Source organism: Epinephelus lanceolatus, chromosome 1 (genome assembly GCF_041903045.1).
Source record: "Epinephelus lanceolatus isolate andai-2023 chromosome 1, ASM4190304v1, whole genome shotgun sequence".
NCBI lineage: Eukaryota > Metazoa > Chordata > Actinopteri > Perciformes > Serranidae > Epinephelus > Epinephelus lanceolatus.
The window spans coordinates 26,663,758-26,683,438 of record NC_135734.1 but is presented as its reverse complement, the minus strand read 5'-3'; the positions used below and the strand labels follow the sequence as shown (position 1 = coordinate 26,683,438).

Here is a 19,681-nt window from a genome sequence, read left to right as displayed (position 1 = left end):
GCCTCTCATGTCCACTTAAAGGTCTATAATACCTAAATTAAAGGAACACTTTGCCCACAAAATTACCATTTGTACATCAATTTGTCAAGCCGAGTTATCTTTAACTTGTGAAGAAAATTTTGTTTTTCTTGCATGCCTCCACAGAAAACAATGAACATATTGATTAATTGGGGACCACGCAAAACAGCGGATGATATCAAAACATGTGTTTCTCACACAACTCTTGCAGTATAAAGGGCCATTCACATGCCGCGTTTTTTGCACACTCAAATTCATCGTTTTAAATGAGGACCGTGGCAGGTGTGCTCAAATGCCAGAGCGATACCGGAGCGGTGCACATGGCTTACCGACAACTATTTTTCAGGGTGTGAAAGGCTGTGCCCTGAGATATACAGAGCACCGCATGTCATGTGATGAGGACCAACCAATCACAGCCAACAGATATTTCTCCCTCCTGTAAATATCAGTCTGTGATAAATATGGAAAAGTTGATCATTTTGGTGCAGAACTGCCAGAGCTTTTCATCTGTCCCACAGACGATATTCCCACACACAATAGGCCTACACACAAACAGCGCCTGGAAGATCAGCTCTGCACTCAGGATTTCAGATAAATAGACTATACTTGTTAAGGTTGCTTAGCAACGTCAGACGCAACCTGCCGCTGCGTTCTTAAAAGATGGCTCAAAAAAGGCACAAAAGTAGCACCAAGTGCCTAACCTTGTGGTTTCCAGGTGGTTAAAGATGGGGCATGTGTACAGCCCCTTATCTGACACTCATATATTCAGGTGTATGCTCAGTACTTCCCAAACACATGCATTTTCATTAAGACTTTACTATTCAGAACTGAACTGAAAGTGAAACATATCTCTGCTCCATTCAACGACACTATTCAAAGATGCTTAGGATTTTAAGCTAAAATGCTTGTGTTTAGGAGATACTGAATATATAACTGGAAAGGCGAGACTTGAATTATACTGCATAAGTTTTGTGAGAGTTTGTAAATGGGTGTCTTAATATAGTGCTGCTGTTGTTAGATGCAGGTCCCTGATCAATAAATCACTATTTTTGCCATTTCCCTTGGAGACATGCAATAAAATGTAGTTTTCTTCATGAAATCAATGTAACAGCTACTTCTCACAACTCTATTTGTAGCTTGATGGTGTTGTAACTGAATGATTGTTTTGTGTAACAATACCTATTTTCAATTTTATGTAATGCTCTTACATGAAACCACCATAAAGTAAACATCTCAAAGCACACGTCGTGACATGTTTCGTAGAGATCTTTCATTAGAGGATTCATATGTACATACAGAAAAATCAGGCACTCTGAGCTGAGCTCGCATTTTGCAAATAATTACAATGCTTCAATTCTTTAACATTTACAAAAGAAAAAAAAACATACTATGCCCTGAAAATAGCATATCCAAGTTTAAATATGAATCAACACATTATATTGGAAACACACTGGAGGAGGGCCTCAGAGAGGTCTAGGTTTGGTTATTCATTATTAGCCCACCCACTTTAACTTAATCCTAACTAACCTACAACACATGGTCGCACAAAAACACGCATTCAGTTCAAATAATTCTATCTGACCCCAAAAACACATGTACACTGTCCCAAACTATGAATAAAAATCTGACATATACGCTTCAATAAATTGCAATTATATATCATCTGGAGAAAATAAAAATCAGCATTATTGTTGCTGTACTGAACAAAAATCAAAGGGACTGGTAAAGAAGTTGTTGCAGGGGTGTGGGTGTTACGGCTCTCCCTGAGGAGACATGGTTGAGTGATTTCACTGGACTGGGATGGAGGGAGGACCTTGGCCTGACCTTGATCCGGAGAAATGAAGGCAGAGCGAGAGCAGCGAGTCCGTCCTCTGCATAGAGGATAAACCCATCATCTCCAATGTGTCCAACAGCAGCCATTTGTTAGGTCCTGACCCAAAGCTGTGTCTGTGGCTGTGTAGGCACACAATGTGTATGTATGGTGTTGTGGATGTCTGAGGAGTAAGAATTGTGTGTGTGTGTGTCTATAATACTATTGTTTGATTGCTTGGGACCTAGGTCTGTGTTTATTGCAGATTTCTATTGTGTTATCAGTAGAAACAGACAGTGTGAAGAAAAGGCCTGTTGCTCTTCTCCTCAAACTCTTGTATGAGCTCATCTATTTCATCCTCCATGTCCTCAGTTTCCTGGATCTGCAGGGGTGGAGGAGGAAGGACATTAAACACAGCCTGAAAGCACACAGCTCATTTGCACCAATGAACTCAAATCAATCTGCACACCATTTATGAATCCATAGCACCCTTTTATAGCATTACTAGCATTTTCATTAGGTGGCCACTTAATCCCTAACTTTGGAAATACACTGCATGGCATATTATGTCCACTTAACGACCATTTCATTCATATTCCTTAAGTAAACAGATATACGGCAGAATTTTTCATCATTAAACCACAGTAGAATGAATGATTTATGAGGGTTTGTTGTATCAGTGTGGCTATGTAACAGTGTTTGATAATCCCAGCAGGAAACACTCACACATTGACACAGCTCACAGATGAGGAAGGCGCCCAGCGTGGCTTCCTCATGGTTATCCTGAATGTCTACATTGATGACGTGCACAGGCTGTAGGGTCTCCTGCTCTCTTGAGTTCAGATCTGGGGAGCAGCAACAGATGAAAGAGAAAGTGTGCGCCACACAGTCAGAAGTGTTAAGGGTGAAAACTTGGTCTGCATACAAATCATGGTGGGATGAAAATTGCATTATGCAAGCAGTATCAAGGCAGTGTTTTTGCAAGCAGCTTTGAATTTGCAACTGTATCCCTTCAGTGATCAAACATGTCTTGTGAGAAGCCTCACCCTCCAGCACTTGGTCATAAACTCTCTCTTCACAGGTGATGACCAGGTCAAACTTATCCTTGCAGCTTTGAAAGCGCTCCGGCTTTGCTTTGATGCGCTTGTTGCGGTCCAGCATGTGCAGGATGCCATTCTGTGTGTATCTGAAGAGTTGGGGAGGTCAAGGAACACAACAGGAGCAAAAGAAACACTTCAAGGTAACACAGCACCTTCACTGAACTGTCAGAGACAGAATCTCAACCAACCAAATAAGGAAAAATACCCGCCAATGCCCAGTAAGACAAATATTGGTTTGAATGAGACTGCATAATTTGTTTGCACTGTGGGGTACACACTTGAATGGTGTCAGTGTTTGTTTGTATTGGCACACTACAGCACCCTCTGGTGGTGTCTGAAAAAACTTCCATTCCTTAGTGATCTGTTGGGGGGAAAAAAAGGAGGAAGCCAATTCGGGGCCGTACCAGTAAAATGTTAAACTTATATTATCATATAATATTGTTATCAATGAGTCATTCTGATACTGGCCAGCCAACATTTATTGTCCTTACCACAGATGTTATAATGTAATCACACACCTTCATCTTTCTAAGATGTGACCAAAGCCTATGTTGCTCTATCAATACATGGCCATCATACAAGACACCGCCAAATATATAAATAAATAAAGAACCAACCAACATGGTGAATTGTCTATAATAGTGGACTATATTTTCTTAAAAAAAAAAAAAAAAAAAAAAAAAAAATCATGAAAACCTGCAAGAATACAACAAAGTCTTCTAAGAGGTAATATGAACATTTTCTATTCATAACACATTGGGATATACAGGGCAGCTATTTTACAATTTGCAACACATGCAGGAATAAAGACAACCTACCGTGGGATGGCAAAATGTTCACCTGCAATACAGTAATATCATTAGCAAGAATTTGGTGAAGCACAAATCTTACTTTTAAGCCCAGATGTTCACAAGAAGCCTATTTGACCATAATAACTCAATATGACCTTCCTGGACATGCCTAAGTCTGTAAACAAAGCAATTATCTGAAGAACAAGGGGAGAAATTCCAGGAAAATCAAAACAGACGCCTTAAAATATACAATCAAGGGGGCTGGTTTAACATTGGACTACGAACTAGTATTTGAGCGATATCAATGAAGACCAAAAAGTACCACTATTCAGTATTTATAAGGACAAGCAACTGCAATAACTAAATTAAAACAAAATTTCTGAGACAGTGTTTACATGTGCAAAGAAAATGCAGTGCAAATTCTTCACTTTTAGATATGTCTCCAGCTACAACAAATTACAGGCTATTTTTGTAATGTGGTCTAAGGTTGTTAGTAGTATATGCATGAATTCCCACTAACACAGGTCTAATTTACTCTTCAACTTACACTGGGGCACCAGTCAATATTATCTTAATCAAAATTTATGATGTGACCCAGAAAGCCAATACTTAAGCAGTGAAACCTTCCTTGATGTTTGTGTTGATTTAGTATGGTTAAATGTCCTGTAAGGCATTTCATTTTCCAGCCAGTGTTGTCTATGTGTCACCACTGTTTTTCTTTGCTGATGTAGTTCTCCTGTGGTTTAGTCTCCGCGTACTCTCACCCGTCAGTTTACGTGTTTATCATGATGCACCAGCGATTGTTAGCAATTACAGCAATTTAAAAAAAAACTATCAAAGAAAGGCAAACCAGGTTGTGTTGACTCTCTGAACGAGAAAATATTTTTGTCTGATTTGCTAGTGTTACTCAAACTGCAAACTTATCAATTATGACAGCAGGTATGGTCCATATATTGGAAACAGAAGGAAAGCAAGGAACAACAGTGGTAACATGACAACTCTTGAGAAAACAGACACTGAACAATGTAAACTAGGATTTGAGAAGTGAGCATAAATTTAAATCTGATGTGCCTCAGCAAAAGCATTTGATCTTCACCAAACTGTACTTACTGTTGTATTGCAATGTGTTTTGTCCACCCCCTGTATGTTACAGGTTTAATAACAAAGCATAACTTTGTGACACATTTTAAAATCCCTGCATGTGATTTACCCATTGGTGCAGTTCCATCTGCCGTGCCGCTCAAACGCACTCACTCTTGATGCACGAACTCCCACAAAAAAGCAATATCTAAACACAATACATGTACATGTGCCATGTCTACTTATCTGGCTTCCAGTCAACAGTGTAAACGTGTGTGTGCGGAAAAGTGAGTGAGAAGGGGATACAGTTCCTTGTCCTTGCGGACCAAGTCGTTGTACATCTGTACATATGTCGTTTTGAAGTCATACACATTTGGCTTATCCGGGGCAGGACCGGGTAGCTTCACATGAGACCCTGTCCCAAAAGAACGCACCTCGAATCCACGTTTGCTGCAAAGACCAAGAGGATAAGACAGTAAATTACATACCAGTTCTGACATCAACACTGGACACAAGAAAACATTACATACAAAGTAGATGCAGTCATCAGCGTCTTTCCATGCCTAAAGTGTAAAGTACCCAATGTATGATGTAGACCTGTTTTGTGTCAAAGACTGAACTAAGACATAAATCCACACTAAATGTGCGTAGGCCTATTTCAGCTTGTCTCTCTCATGTTGTGTCAGAATTTGTCTGACTTTCTTAGAACAGAAAAAAAATTTAATCAAGCTAACCACACAGATGTCAGGTCGTCACAAAATTGACTCCTCTGTCTGTAACTCATTTTGTACTAGACCGAGGTACTCTGCTTTAAAATGAGAAAAGAGCAGCCATTAGGGAATGAGCCCAAGGGTGAAATGTCTGACAGTCCCAAACCAGCACACACCTTTGGCTTACAAACTAGTAAATCTAGACCTAACCTCTCTAAGTAGTGTGTGCATGAGGGGGCTGATCAGAGCAGGTACGCCATCTGATGTTGCTCAAGCTGCAGTCCCTCCCTTCCGGAATATTCTCTACAGGGGGGCGCTCTAGTCGACATGTTGGGTGGAAAAAAAACAATTTGGGCCGTTTTTGAAAGCCCATAACCTGTTTGAAAACAAAAAAAATGCGGATATTTATTGTAGGCAACCGCGAACTTGAAACCTAGTCAGAAACCTGCGTTAAAAGTGGGCCGTAGCCCCGTTGTGACACTCAAAAGGAACGAGTCCATTGTTAACTGCGTTGAGGCCCAACAGACTGACTGTCACCGTGTCGGCTTGACTCGTGACGGGCTCGGAAAACGGCTCGATACCGCACAGAGTTGGTTCACTTCACGGTGGGTTTTCCGTTTGTTCTCCTCCCGGTGGCTCATCTTTACCTGAGGATATTGTGCGCTTCCATACTGCGGTTCTGGTTGCTCGAGCACACAACCGCTACACGCAGCGTGTGGCTCGGCATTGCGACTCTCCGGCTGAAACTAACCGTTAGCAGCTGTCAGAAACTATACAGAGGCAGTTAGTTTGATCCCTGAAAGAAAAACAAACAAAACAAACCCCTTTGTTACGGTTATTAAGATTACGGTTCGAATACAAATACTGTGCGACTAGCTCGTCTTCTTTCTGATGCAGGAAGTTAAAATGGCGTCGCCCCGTCAGTGGACTACGGCTTTATGAAGTGATGTCAGTTGAGGGCGGGGTTTTCTACTTGTCACGCGACGTATCGTGACGTCGGTCGGTACACAAACACGAGTGAAAAATATGATTTTCCTTGAAAGACATATTTTTACTACATTCAAAGTGTTCATGAAAACACCCACATCATTTTTTTTAAAAAATAGGCGCACACTTGTGACTCAAATAACTTCTGACGCTTCTGCTGAAACTAAACAAAACTAGATACAAAAATATCCTGGACAAACTGACAACGTGTTTACAGTAAATGCGTAAATGTATGCTATTTTGAATGATATATTTTCCATTTAATATGTGTTCTATCTATAGAGATACGTATTTTTTCTCCACAATCAATACTTTTTTGTGATTAAATGTTTATTGTGTTTTTAAGAACAACTTATTTTCAACATATACTGACAAATGCAACGACCAAACAAGCCAAAACATGAGGAACAACACCAATAACAGAAGGAGAGATGGTCAGCTGAGGTTAAAGCATTAAAATCCATACATTATTTTTAGGGTGCACGCTGTTCATCTTAGCTGTTCCAAGATCACTATTTTCTTAAAAGCCAGAATCCAATGTGATCACAAAGAGAGACTCAGAGTATACCACATTTATACAATTCTAAAGCCTGCCAACAACAGCCTATGTTGATTAAGAATAAAAGATAAAATTTGGATCTTAGCTCAACCCAGTCAAATCTGATAAAGAATCATTGACAAATTTCCAAAAAGCAGCAATGATGGGCAGCCCCAAACATATGTTAAATGTCTCTGGAGCATTCGCAGAACAAAATGTACAGTTATAAGAAGCATTTTATAACATCTGTTAAACTACTTATCCTCATCCTTAAATCAGTTCTGAACAGGCAACTGCATATTTCAGTCGTCCTATTAATAAATTCTACCTCCATGATACTTACCATGCATACAATCCCCAACACTCAAGTGGATGTTACTACATCTGTACACTGTAGGCCTATGTAATAATATAACATTTGTTTGTTTGTTTCAGTATATCATATTGTGCTTTGCTGTGTATATTCTCTGTCCTGGACTGTGATTTTATCTGATCTAGAGTTGAACAATATGATGATGAATACCCTGAGATGACAACAAAATTAGTAATCAGAGATTTTGCCTGACAGTTTATACCATGGTAGCTCCCCCACATAGTTGTGGCGATGATACATATCATTTTGGTCATTATCATCAAATCATTATTTATTTTTTATATTTTTTGCATCAATGTGACAAACTTTTTCAGATTTGTTATCTCATTTGTCAAAAATTGATGTTTCTGTCTTGGTATTTTACACTATACACACAATTACACACATATAAACATACATTGCGTGTACAAGAGGATCCTCCTGATCTGATCATAGTTTGGGATACAGTTGTATCCAGTTTAACTATCCAGAAAGACTTAAACAGAAAAGATGAATAGGACCGATGAGATCAGCCCCTGTGACTGACCTGCATCAAACACCTAGGGAAGGTTTGTGTTTATACAGATATTCGAATTCCTGTCTGTTGCTGATTCTTGTAGAATGTCCAGAGATGTGAGGACAACCACATGCACACACACTCTCTCACACGCAAGGAGAAAACAAGGACAGCTGCAAAGTATTACAAATGACCTCATGGTACTTTATTCACTGACAGCGGGACATAAAGGCATTATAACTCAAGATGTTTGGCACAGTATTTGGACATTGTACACCAGATTGTATTTCCCTTCACAAAATGGTACAAATACATACTGTATGCAGACCTAAAAGCAAAACTGGACGGTGGGATGGTTTAGTCAAGTGGAAAAAATGAAATTCATTAAAGTTTTATTTTCCTGTGTCGCAGCAAGGAAGGACACCGTCGGGACACTTTCACAGGCTGCACATTTAGCCAAAAAACAGCTGCTTCTGATGCACTCAAAGCCAGTGTATTGCTGTATAAATGCTGCCAGCATACAGATTGACAGACCCAATCACAGACAACCTTGAACAAAAACAGAACACAGTAAACTACTGTATAATCGTAAATGTAAGTAATCAGTACTTTTGGTTCAGTGCATCCTCGCAGAGGTTGACAAGGCATGTTATTTGCAGAGCAACAGTAGTTTGTGCTTCTATTCAGTCATAACAGGATGTGTATATTATTATGTGGCGGACTGAAAAGTAAGTATTATTGACAGTGAGTGGCTGTGATCTAGGATTAGATGTGATCATCATGGATGTTAAATGTAGGTCTTTTTATGTATTAACAGTGCATCTTGGATTCAGAGTCACATCAGTGACGAGAGTGAGTGCGGTAGGAGTATGAGTGCTGTGTCGTGGGGCTCATGATGTTTTCTGTGATGTATGCCACCAGCAAGCAGATGATGACCAGCATCACGCAAATAGCTCCCCCAACCGTTGTCATGGCAATCACAATGTCCTGCATCCCAGACGGCGGGAGGGTAAACTCCACACAGTCCCGCTGGTCTGCTTTCTGAGCTGGATCGGAGCGGGCCAGGGAGCGCAGGCAGATGCGGTACGGGATGTTCTCGTGCAGCTCAGTCAGGAGAAAGTCCCTGCAGCCAGATCCAAGATGGACGCCAGCACACTCAAACTGAGTATAGCTTCCATTCCACCAGCAGCTCAACTCGTAGCCACCCCGCCTGTGGCGTCGGCCACTGAAAACAGTGTTTGATCTTAGAGTTTCCTCTTTTGTTAAATTTGCCCCTGGATCCCCACCACTCTTCTGAACAGCTGCAGCGTCTTTCGTCTTTGCGTCTCGGCCAGTCATTTCTCCCTTATGGGTCCACTGTAACAGTACACTGCCATTGATGAGAATATTTGCCACCAGATTCCCCAAAGTCACCACTGTCCTGCAGTCTCCCTGATGACACTTGTACCCGAACAGTGTTTGTCGAAAACACAGCTGCCCACCGATGCCGCCCTCAATCACTCTGTAGGCACACAGTGGTGACACCCCTTCATCCAGGCTCCAGTTTGGTGCCCTGCCAGACCTTTCAGATATCACAGTAGTAATATTGCCTCTGCTGGTGTTATGAGAGAAGCTATTCACTTGGCCTGTTACCTCTTTTAGCTTTGGTGGTGGCCTACTTTCGTGTTTGTGATTGCCATAGTTAGAGCTGTTAGTCTGTTTTTGCCAGTGCTGGATCCCTAAATGGTTCCTGCCTCCAGCCTCTGATGGGGATGTTGTTGTTGATGATGCTGAGCTGCTGCGATGAGATCTGCTGGAGCCAGCTGTCTGGTGTAATGTGCAGAGCACGAGTGCCGATAAGGCGAGCAGTGATGGTCGTTGTTGGCTTTTCATCTCACCTCCTCTCGTCGAATTATTTTCTCTCACAGTGGATCAGATGGGCGATGGTAAAGAGCGGGCTGATGTCTGCCATAAGATCAGCTCCGCTTCAGTGCACACGACAAAATCCGTGTGAAACAGGACAGCTCGTCCATGGGCGAGAGGAGCGGGTATGCATCTGCGACAGAAATAACATTTAGTCATGCGGCCATCCTGTCAGTGAGAGATCCGAGTATGACCTTGCATAGGATAAGCTCGGATGAAGTTAATAAAGCCCCCTCCGCGCAGCCTCCGACTCTCAGGCATGTATAAAAGCACTTACTGGTTTCGGTGGGATGATGAGGACCCGGCTATCGTGCCATCAGATTCGCTTTCTTCTTCCTGTCTGGCTTGACGTAAAGGCTTTGATGCCCGCTGTGCGAGAGTGCACGTGGAGGAGCGCGCGCCGCGGTGTGCTTGGGAGCGTGGGTGCGTGCACAAAATATTTGTAGTCATCAACAGTCGATTTGTGAGTCATCGTCCCACACATTGCTCCAGGTGTCTATCAATAACGGTGAAAACAAACGCAGCCCTGACGACACTGATGGTTGGAGGCAATATACATCCCACGTGTGCTGCTCACCTGCAGGACCCTCACACCCAGGCAGAGCAGGCTACACATCACATCAGAGCTGTTGTCAGCCCTACCTGTACCAACAACACCTACAGAAACACCCGAAACTCCTTTCTCCTAATCTTTGAGTTTAATATAATATTTAATAGAGAACTGTTTGAAATAATGTTGCTCAGACAAAGGACATTATTTAGCTTTTGAAAAATGGGAAGCAACATTAATCTTCTATAATTATCATCAATTAATAATGATCAATTTCAGGCTACTCATTGTTTTACTAACATGGAAAAATAAGCATTGTCATTGCTGATTCAGATCAAAATTATACTTAAAATATACTTCAGTGTTTAATCTAGCATGGACAACTTCAAATTTTATTCATACACATGCCTGCCGCCCGGCACACAATGCACTGGACCCTGAATCCTGTCCCTGAGGGTGGTGGGCCCACAGGGCGACGGCTCCATGTTATCTATTCAGGCTGAGTCCAGTTGGGCCCCGTGGTCCAAGGCCCGGCCACCAGACACTCAATGGTGAGCTCCCCCCCAGGTCTGGCTCCGGGGGGGGGGGGGGGGGGTCCTCAAGGTCCGAATACGCCATTTCATCAAGGTCTTCTTGAATCGCTCCTAGTCTAGCCCCCCCCCCCCCCTCCCCTCCTGTGACAACACAGCTCCCAGGTTCACAGTGACATGCAAACCTGTCCACCACGTTAAGGTGGCGATTCTCGGAGAATGCCTCCTGGGTGCCTCTTGTTAGAGGTGTTCTGGACACACCCAACTGGTAGGAGGCCCCGGGGCAGACCCAGAACATGCTGGAGGGTCTACATATCCCATCCGGCCTGGGAACACCTTGGGTTCCCCCAGGAGGAGCTGGAAAACATTGTTAGGGAGAGGGACGTCTGGGGTGCTTGCTTGGCCTGCTGACCCCACGACCCAGCCCCGGATAAGTGGATGAAAATGGATGCATGCATCTGATGCTGCCCTGCACTCACTTTTGGATGCATGGCATTCAACAGTGCCAGTCCCTATTTACAAAGTATCACTTTACATTATTTAATAAATGAACTCTACATTTTGTGTGTTTTTTGCAAGAAATAGACCCTTTGTTCCCTAATTTCAACAACAGGGGTGTTGACTGCAAGACAGAGAGTTGCTGCTGCTGCTGCTGCTGCTGTTTTCTGGGTTAGATTCATCAGAGTAAACATGTTATTTTGTATAGAACAGGGTGGGAATGGTTGTTAGTGTTGTTGTGCTTTATAGAATTGTAACGGAAGATCATCACGTAATTTTTTCACCCCTCTGATGGTGATAACAGAAACACTACAGCTGTAAAAATTAGCACTAAATTATATCAAGACCTCTCTGACACAGTCTGAACAAAATCATAAACCTTACAAAGGCAGAAGTTGCTGCAGGGATAATGTATCAGATTGCAGTGCATTATACAGCTGTTTTCACTTTGTCCATTCCCTGTACAAAAAGCAGCCTGACATGTAGTGCAGTAAAGAGGTCATGATGTTCTCTGTATAAAATCATCACGAACAAAGAGCACCTATACGGATCAGCAGGAATAAAAAACAAGTTTTTTCTCAAGGCACAGTGGAAAAAATTTGTGATCAAGATGCATCATTGTTCTCCACAATACATTTAATTAAGCAGTGCTTATGTGAGATTATTCGAAGCAGCACAATCCGCGTCCCCAAGAGAGACACTTGGCAACTGAGTAAACAATTAATATCAAGGGAGACAATGAATAGCTGACTGATAGGAGAAAAAAAGCTGTGTCAGTGGGAATGACTTCTCTCCACCTGTCCCCTAAAGGTTGTGCAAGGTAATTGGTTAAATCTGTGTAAGCTGTAGTTAATATTAGAACTGATGGTCTGATAGCTAGTGTTATTTAGTCAGGATGGAACATTAAGAATTATTACGAAATGAGCAGATTGCTGGTGATGATGTTTTAGAATGAATAAGTGAATGGGAACAGACTGTGATTAACACAACAAATAAACAGCGTCCCACACCTTTGCTGTGATCGTTCAGGCCAAGAGACATCGATGATGCTGCTTGGAAAATGCCAACCTCTGCATGTACACTCAAAGCATCAACATGTTGGATTAAATTGACCTTGAGCCTGATCAGCAAAGATGAAACCATCTTTGACGTCTCTGTTTGACAAATCTGTTTGTGCATATATAAAACGCCATCGGGAGCTTTAGCATCAGTAGTGCACATGAAGCCTTGATGTTTCACTGTGACTCTCGCATGCATGCCTGTCACAAAGAAAAAGCAAACTATGTCGCCATGCAGAGGATGATGCCATGTCAGAGGTCCTCACTGTAGACGCTATTTTGTTTGGGCTCTTGGTCTTCTCTGGTATCCTTGGAAACATCTTGGTCATCCATGTGGTGAGATTATACAGAGAATTTTATTTGCTGATTGAGCTCAGTGTTTCAGGTGTTGTTCTCAGTGTTTCATGCTTATACTCTCAGGTGTTGCAGTCGGCCCTTAAGAGTCCGTCTCGGAGGCTCCCTCCCTCGGACACTATTTTGGTGCACCTGTCTCTGGCCAACCTGCTGACCTCGCTTTTCCGCACAGTGCCCATCTTTGTGTCCGACCTGGGCTTGGATGTGTCTCTGTCTCCGGGCTGGTGCCGAATCTTCATGTTGCTGTGGGTGTGGTGGCGAGCTGTGGGCAGTTGGGTGACTCTGGCACTAAGCGTCTTCCACTGCACCACCCTGAGGCGGCAGCAGGTGAACTTTGGCCCTCTCGCACAGCAGAGGGAGAGGCGGCGGGTTTGGATCGTTCTGGGGCTAGTGTGGGGGCTTAACCTGGCCTTCTCAATTCCAGCCTTGGTATACAGCACTCACGTTCACGGCAACGCCACTGTGGAGCTGATGGTGATCAGCTGCACCACTAGGCCTCTCCTGGGCTGTGTCTGGGAGTTCCCCTCCAACCAACAAGGCTCAGCCTTCGCCTCTTCCTCCCTTGCACTTAATGAGGTGTTGCCGCTGGTGCTGATGGTTTGCACCAACCTGGCCACACTTCATGCGCTGGCAAAACACATACGAGCTGTTACTGCAGGGACAGAGTCAGGAGGAGCCTGTGGGGAGATGGACAAACACTTGTCCACTGAACGCAAAGCGGCTCATGTGATCATGTCGCTGGTGTCACTCTTCGTGGTCTGCTGGGCACTGCAGGTTGCTGCGGTGACGTACTACAACCACGATGGGGGACACCACGCTGAAGGGCTGCTGACTGTGGCTCATTTCTCAGCCTCACTGTTTGTAGGATTCAGTCCCATGGTGGTGGCCCTGGGACATGGCAAGCTGAGGAGGAGAATCGTTAGTATGATCCTGATGTGGTCGAAAGTGCTTAAATGTCACAGGAAGAACACTGAGGAGGGGGGTGAATCCCCAAAGACTAAAGGAAAGAAGGGAAAACAAAGTGTTTTTATTGTCCAAAAAGAAAGGAAGGTCATAAAAGTGAAGGAGAAAGTTAGGGCAAATAAATGATGAAAGTAAAATGTGATTGAATTGATACAAAAACACTAAAAAATATACCAGGTTTCACACCCAAATAAGCATGCATGAAGATGCATTATCCATTTTAATCCACAGGCACATTTTCTCTGGACAGAACTGTTATCAAGTATTATTTTAACTTATTTGGAGATATTTCAAGCCATTTATTTCAAGTCAAACCAATTTATAAAGCCCAATATCACAAATCACAATTTGCCTAAGAGGGCTTTACACCATACGGCATCCCTCTGTCCTCAGGAGTTGGGAAATCATTACAAAGCAATCAAGCAGGTAATTTGGTTTCTTTGATTGTAGAAACTATTTTATCCATTCCGATGTTTTTCACCCTGTTTTTCCTCATTCATGGTGAGAGTCCAAGGACAGAGTGTGTCGTATGTTGTAAGGCCCTTTGATGCAAATTTGATTTGTGATGTTGGGCTACATAAATAAAACAGAAAAAAAATGAACGTATCATTGCTTCTGTGTTGTTATTGTTGTTCTTTAAGCTGAGATATAGTCTAATAATCCTTTGGGTTTAAGCAAATATATATTTAGCTTTTCCCTTTTTCCATATGTTCATATTACACCTAATATGTATTATATCGAGTTTATTGTTTCTTATATTGTATCTTACACCTAATGTGGCTTTTTATATTTGCTATTGTTTTTCTTAAATGGAGCCTCCCTGCAAAGCGAAGCGTTTCACAAGATTGTGCTTGTGTAACCGGAGTGACAATAAATATTTTGAATCTTGAATCAATATCACACACAGTGTCTTAATAGCAGCAATAACAATGTTCCAATGGGTCAAACCCAGTCGAATCTATGCCAAAGAAAAACTCCTCCGAAAAAAAAAGTTACACAGGAAAAAACTCTGGAGAAGTAACATAGCAAGTGCTCCTCAAAAGTTTGCAAATAGCTCTAATAGTGTACATTTATCTTAAGTTGTTTTTTGTGTCATTACATTAACCAGTTGTTTGATGTGGGATGACTAAATATGAAATGCTTAGTCAGAAGCTATCATGGTGACTCATAACTTTAATGAAACTATAGATCTTGTTGATGACCTTTTACAAGCTTCGATAATTCCATTAACACCACTTTTTCAGAGGATGTACAAACGCAACCTCTGATGTTGCTGTTTAATCACATCCATTCAACACTGAACCTCTGTAGCAGAATGGTAGATCCAGACATTGGGTGGGAAACTAATGTAATCTTGTGGCAATGTAATCTAAAGGAAGTGGATTTGATAGTTTGACAGTTTGTCAAGACTGTAAATTTAAGACATCATCTATCGGAATTAATTGGGACATGTAGCACAAATCCTTGTAATGTTAAAGGTAAACTATGCAGGACTTTTCTAAACAAAAAAATGTATAGACTTCATCACTTATGACTCACTAGAAGTATGTGGTGGTGTATTCATCTGCAGAGCCTCTGCCGTCTGCCAGTGTTTTTTTTTTTTTTTCATTTTCTTATTATTTTGCTGTGTTCAGGACATTCCCGGGCACAGCACACAAGTGAGGTTGGACTTTATAAACAGCAAACAGAATGCATCCAAGAGGAAATTGCCGACACAGTGCTAAAAATAAAGCAAATACAGCAAAGTGAAACGCCAAATGGACAAAGCTGGAGTTGTCTTTCACTTTTGCTGGTGATGCTGTTCACAAACAGTAACTATAGTATATCTTTACTTACTTTCTACCACTTTCCCCTTCCACTGAGTCCATCAGTTCAACTCCAGTCACACACACACATGTTTATGAGGGGGAACATCACATATTCATACCTACTGCCATGAACCTCCCTTACATGTTTTTTTAAGGGAAGTTGATGCAAACAATAGTTCATCATCAGCAGTATAGTGTGAGCTGCACAGGGGCTCTTTCAGTTAGAGAGTGCTGACTTGATGAAAGAACGCAGCCGCCGGTGGCCGATTGCCAGAACAGCAGGTGACATGGCGATGAAGATGATGTTGGCAAAACGAGCAATGACCAGTAGAAACTCCGCTGAGGAGCCACGGTTGTAGTTGAAATAGTTGACAGAGATAATGCTGGTTCCCCAGGATGCAATGAAAAGCATTATGAGCGCGAGAATCACCTGGAGAAACACACAACACAAAGATTCAGGGAATCGGTACTGATGAATTACGTTCACTTTGCCTCGAATAAAAAAGTAAAATAAGTGATGTACATGCTCGTCTGTCCCATAAATGAGTTATCAGTGCTGCTGTAGATGAAACATTACTCTCCATCTACATGATAAACATGGCTTCACGGCCTCTTCCTCACCTTGGCTGCTCGTCTCTCAGCAGGCACCCGTTTAATGACAGGTGCATCTTGCACCGAACTCCGCATCCTGCTATGGGTGTAGAGTGTGTAAAGGGAGCCCAGGTTGGTAAAGGCCATTAGTATTATGGGAATTGTTTCATGGATCACCATAGATGTGGTAGCATAGGCCAGGCCACTGTAGCTGGAAGGAAAGTTCCACACGCAGCCCAGCAGGGGGCGCGTTGTGCTGCTCACCAGCATCAGGGTCTAAGAGAGGAGGAGGGAGATGGAGGAGTGGAGGAAAGAGGGTGGAACATTATAGTCAGCGATTTAGGGAATTCTCACCATAGAAAAACATCTGCTATTTCATATATTTTAAAAAATTTCAAATATTTTATGGCTGATGTGTTTGAAATTTAATGCAGATCTCTCACTTCAGATGAAGTGTATTACACTGCTGCTCTAAATGATTTCAGTATTTTCTGGACCACATGTCAGGGGAGAGATTAATGCAGCAAAAAGCTTGAATTCCCTTGATATTATCAGGAACCTATCCACATGTTAAACATTTTTTTAAATTCTTAATTTATTTAAATTCAGTACTTTTTGCAGGATTAACGGACCATCGCATGTGTGTGTATATACAATCAAACCGTGTTTGTTCCACATTAAATCTTTTTTGTGTACCATACACTGTTTCATACCAGTGTTTTTGCAAGTCTTAACTCCTATAATACAACAGAACATTATTACCAAGTGCCAACCTCCGGGCCTGAAAGATGAAGCCTACACTTAAGTGCCACAAACTGCAGTTCCTTGAAGGGCCACTTGAGGCTGACTCCAAAACAGTCTCAATCCCCATATATTCCCATGTTAAAATGCTCAACTTCACAGTAGAAATAAACATGTTTATAGCCTGGAACAAAAACAGTTTTGATTGGTTTGGTTTTGATTTGGTCTCTAAGGCTAATTTCCCCCTTCATGATAACTGTGTGGGGGTAATTTTTTTTCACAACCATTTCAATTTTTATTAAGGCTTAAAGTTATGCATGGCCACTTTGAGTGACAGGAGGATTCGGTCCATTACCATGGCGGCACTGTTGATTAGGTAACATAAACATGCCATAACCCCAGATTCACAAAGTGTAGGCATAGTTGTAGCCGTTGCTTTTTCAGCTCATGAAGGTAACTAACATCTTGGTCGCCTAAAAAAGTCTTGTTTAGTGTTTGGTTGTACTGAAAGACCCTCTAAGGTCTTGGATATTCATGTTTAGTACATTTTGTTTAATGGTTTTAGGATAGCAAAAATTAGTATTAGCATTATCACAGTTAACCATAGCTGTAAATGCACCGTGCTAACCAAGCTAGCTGCTAGCCTTAGGGTTAGCTCCACACTGTTGCCCAAATCATAGATTTTAATATTAACAAGGACCCCAAGATGGCACCTCTTCATTCCAATGTAGTTGCTCACCTGGCGCATATGCCAAAAAAGTTTTCAAGCTTTCAGGTTTACTTCCACAGTATCCTCCTAAATATGCACAGTAGTGTTTCTCCAGCGGGCCCCGCCCACGAGTTCCTGCTCAGTTCATAGTCTTTACATTGTGATGATGTCACAGATTTTTAAATTGCTTTTTTCAGCTCCAGTAAATTTTAACAAATATAAAACTACCATGGCTCAATATATTGGAATGATAAGATTCACAACTGAACTTGTTTGCAGTTCGAACTGTCCTGTCATCAGTTTTACAGATCTCTTTTATAATGTTGGCCTATGAGGAAAACGCTTCTTTTTTGCTGTAAGGCCAAATGCTTTTCGGGGGGCCTGGTCCAAATTTGATCACTTCTAAAAATTTAAAATAGGGATAGTCAGAATTCCAAACTTAAGGCTTTAAAAGGGGAGTTCACAAACCAATAGGTGACGTCATATTGGCTTTGTCCATTAAAAAAAAAATACAATCTATGTAATTACTTTAACAACAATAAATACGATTGATGTTTACTGTGATGGGTCACACAATGGAAGCAGGTTTCTCTGTGTTGACAGACATCCTGTACATAAATAAATGGAAACCAGCCTCTAATAGAATAAAAAGTAAATTAACATTTCTAAAACAAAGCAGCATGGTGTACAAAATGACCAGCTGTCATGTGAAGTGTACATGATGATGTACAAAACAGGTGTGGTCCTATAACTGAATTCAATGCATCTCACCTCTGTGCTGTTAATGTCCCCATTAGTGGAAAAGATATGAGCAGGAATGGAGTAAATAAAGTTGACAAGCCAGATAAGGGCCAGACTCAGCATGAGGGTCTTAGGAAGGCCCCGGGGCCCGTGAAGGCTCCCAATGGTAGGAGCCACACGCCTCAATGTCTGGAGGTGGAACGCACTGAGAAAGAGCGTTGACCACACATTGACTGATCGCAGCCACACCCAGACACCCATAAGGAACTGACACCACTCTTTGGAGGAATACAGCTGTAAAAGAAAGAGACAGGTGTATAGTCACAAACTTTTGCTGACTAATATGATATACTCTCAATTTTCTCCAGGAGATACGAAGAGGTCTTTTTCTCAAACCTTACTGACTTTCTCCTTCACCTCATGTCTGCTTAACGTCTCAGCTATTTTAGGTTTGTGGAAGGAAAAAAACACAAACTTTCCAGACAAATCCTCCTCTTCAAAATCAACACACCCTTTGATCTAACTAGACAGTGACTCACTGGCAATCTTTAAAACAACTGATCCAAAAGACCACATACCTCGAGTCCCATGTCTGAGATGACAAGCAGCGTGTTCCTCATTACAGACACCAGCAGGTTGGACAGTGCCATGTTAATGATAATGATGTCTGAGTTCCGTCCCCCACCACGGTCCATTATTACACTCTTACCAATCACCGCAACAACGGTGGCATTACCCAGGATGCCCAGCATCACCAGGAGGATGTAAAAGGCAGTTTGTGCAGGGGACACAGAGACACGAAGTCCCATCCCCACCAGCTCTGTGTCTTCACCCTCCATGGGGCCGTTCATTTCAGCCATCGTCTCGACAACTTTGACTATGAAATTTTAACAGCTGATGAAAAGTCGTAAAGCATGTTCCATCTTCAGCTTACATCCTCCAGCATGCTGCCTACATGTTACACACCAGTACATTCACTCCACCTGTGCTTCTTGATCTTTGCAGGTGCAGTCAGCTAACTAAAGACACTCCCTCATGGGGCCAATGAAAGACAACGATCCCGTGTGTGTCATCACGACCAAAATCTGACAGCAGAGGTGTCTTTGTGGTACGGCCTGGTAAGACAATCCCTGTTAGGCTGCCAGAAAGCCAAAAAGCAACACAATGTTTTATGCCTTGGGGAGCTGGAGGAGCATGTTAATGAAACACAGGAGATTAATCAGTTTCCCTGAATGAAATGTGCTTTCCTCTGCAACTTGGTTGGTTTCACGGTCATCCTCTGGGAAGTGTGAGCCTTTTTGTATGTGTGCATGTATGTTCTTGCTTGTGGGTA

The 19,681-nt window shown here is 42.2% G+C and overlaps 4 protein-coding genes across 4 annotated transcripts; 1 reads left to right on the top strand and 3 right to left on the bottom strand.

Moving 5' to 3' along the window:
• Nucleotides 1–1,266: 1,266 nt before the first annotated feature.
• On the bottom strand, nucleotides 1,267–6,435 carry ssu72 (SSU72 homolog, RNA polymerase II CTD phosphatase). The gene is made up of 5 exons (XM_033627630.2): nucleotides 6,157–6,435; nucleotides 5,106–5,249; nucleotides 2,875–3,014; nucleotides 2,555–2,673; nucleotides 1,267–2,210 (listed from the first exon to the last, which is right to left on the bottom strand). Exons 1-5 carry the CDS (start codon nucleotides 6,234–6,236, stop codon nucleotides 2,109–2,111), a joined length of 585 nt encoding a protein of 194 aa, XP_033483521.1. The 5' UTR covers nucleotides 6,237–6,435; the 3' UTR covers nucleotides 1,267–2,108.
• Nucleotides 6,436–8,080: 1,645 nt separating this feature from the next.
• On the bottom strand, nucleotides 8,081–10,235 carry fndc10 (fibronectin type III domain containing 10). Its single transcript, XM_033626187.2, has 2 exons — nucleotides 10,083–10,235; nucleotides 8,081–9,938 (listed from the first exon to the last, which is right to left on the bottom strand). Exon 2 carries the CDS (start codon nucleotides 9,773–9,775, stop codon nucleotides 8,744–8,746), a length of 1,032 nt encoding a protein of 343 aa, XP_033482078.2. The 5' UTR covers nucleotides 9,776–9,938; nucleotides 10,083–10,235; the 3' UTR covers nucleotides 8,081–8,743.
• Nucleotides 10,236–12,663: 2,428 nt separating this feature from the next.
• ora4 (olfactory receptor class A related 4) lies at nucleotides 12,664–14,170 on the top strand. Its single transcript, XM_033627806.2, has 2 exons — nucleotides 12,664–12,777; nucleotides 12,862–14,170. Exons 1-2 carry the CDS (start codon nucleotides 12,691–12,693, stop codon nucleotides 13,882–13,884), a joined length of 1,110 nt encoding a protein of 369 aa, XP_033483697.2. The 5' UTR covers nucleotides 12,664–12,690; the 3' UTR covers nucleotides 13,885–14,170.
• Nucleotides 14,171–15,778: 1,608 nt separating this feature from the next.
• Nucleotides 15,779–19,208, bottom strand: ora3.1 (olfactory receptor class A related 3, tandem duplicate 1). The gene is made up of 4 exons (XM_033627725.2): nucleotides 18,927–19,208; nucleotides 18,379–18,642; nucleotides 16,188–16,433; nucleotides 15,779–15,996 (listed from the first exon to the last, which is right to left on the bottom strand). Exons 1-4 carry the CDS (start codon nucleotides 19,206–19,208, stop codon nucleotides 15,784–15,786), a joined length of 1,005 nt encoding a protein of 334 aa, XP_033483616.1. The 3' UTR covers nucleotides 15,779–15,783.
• Between the last annotated feature and the right edge of the window lie 473 nt (nucleotides 19,209–19,681).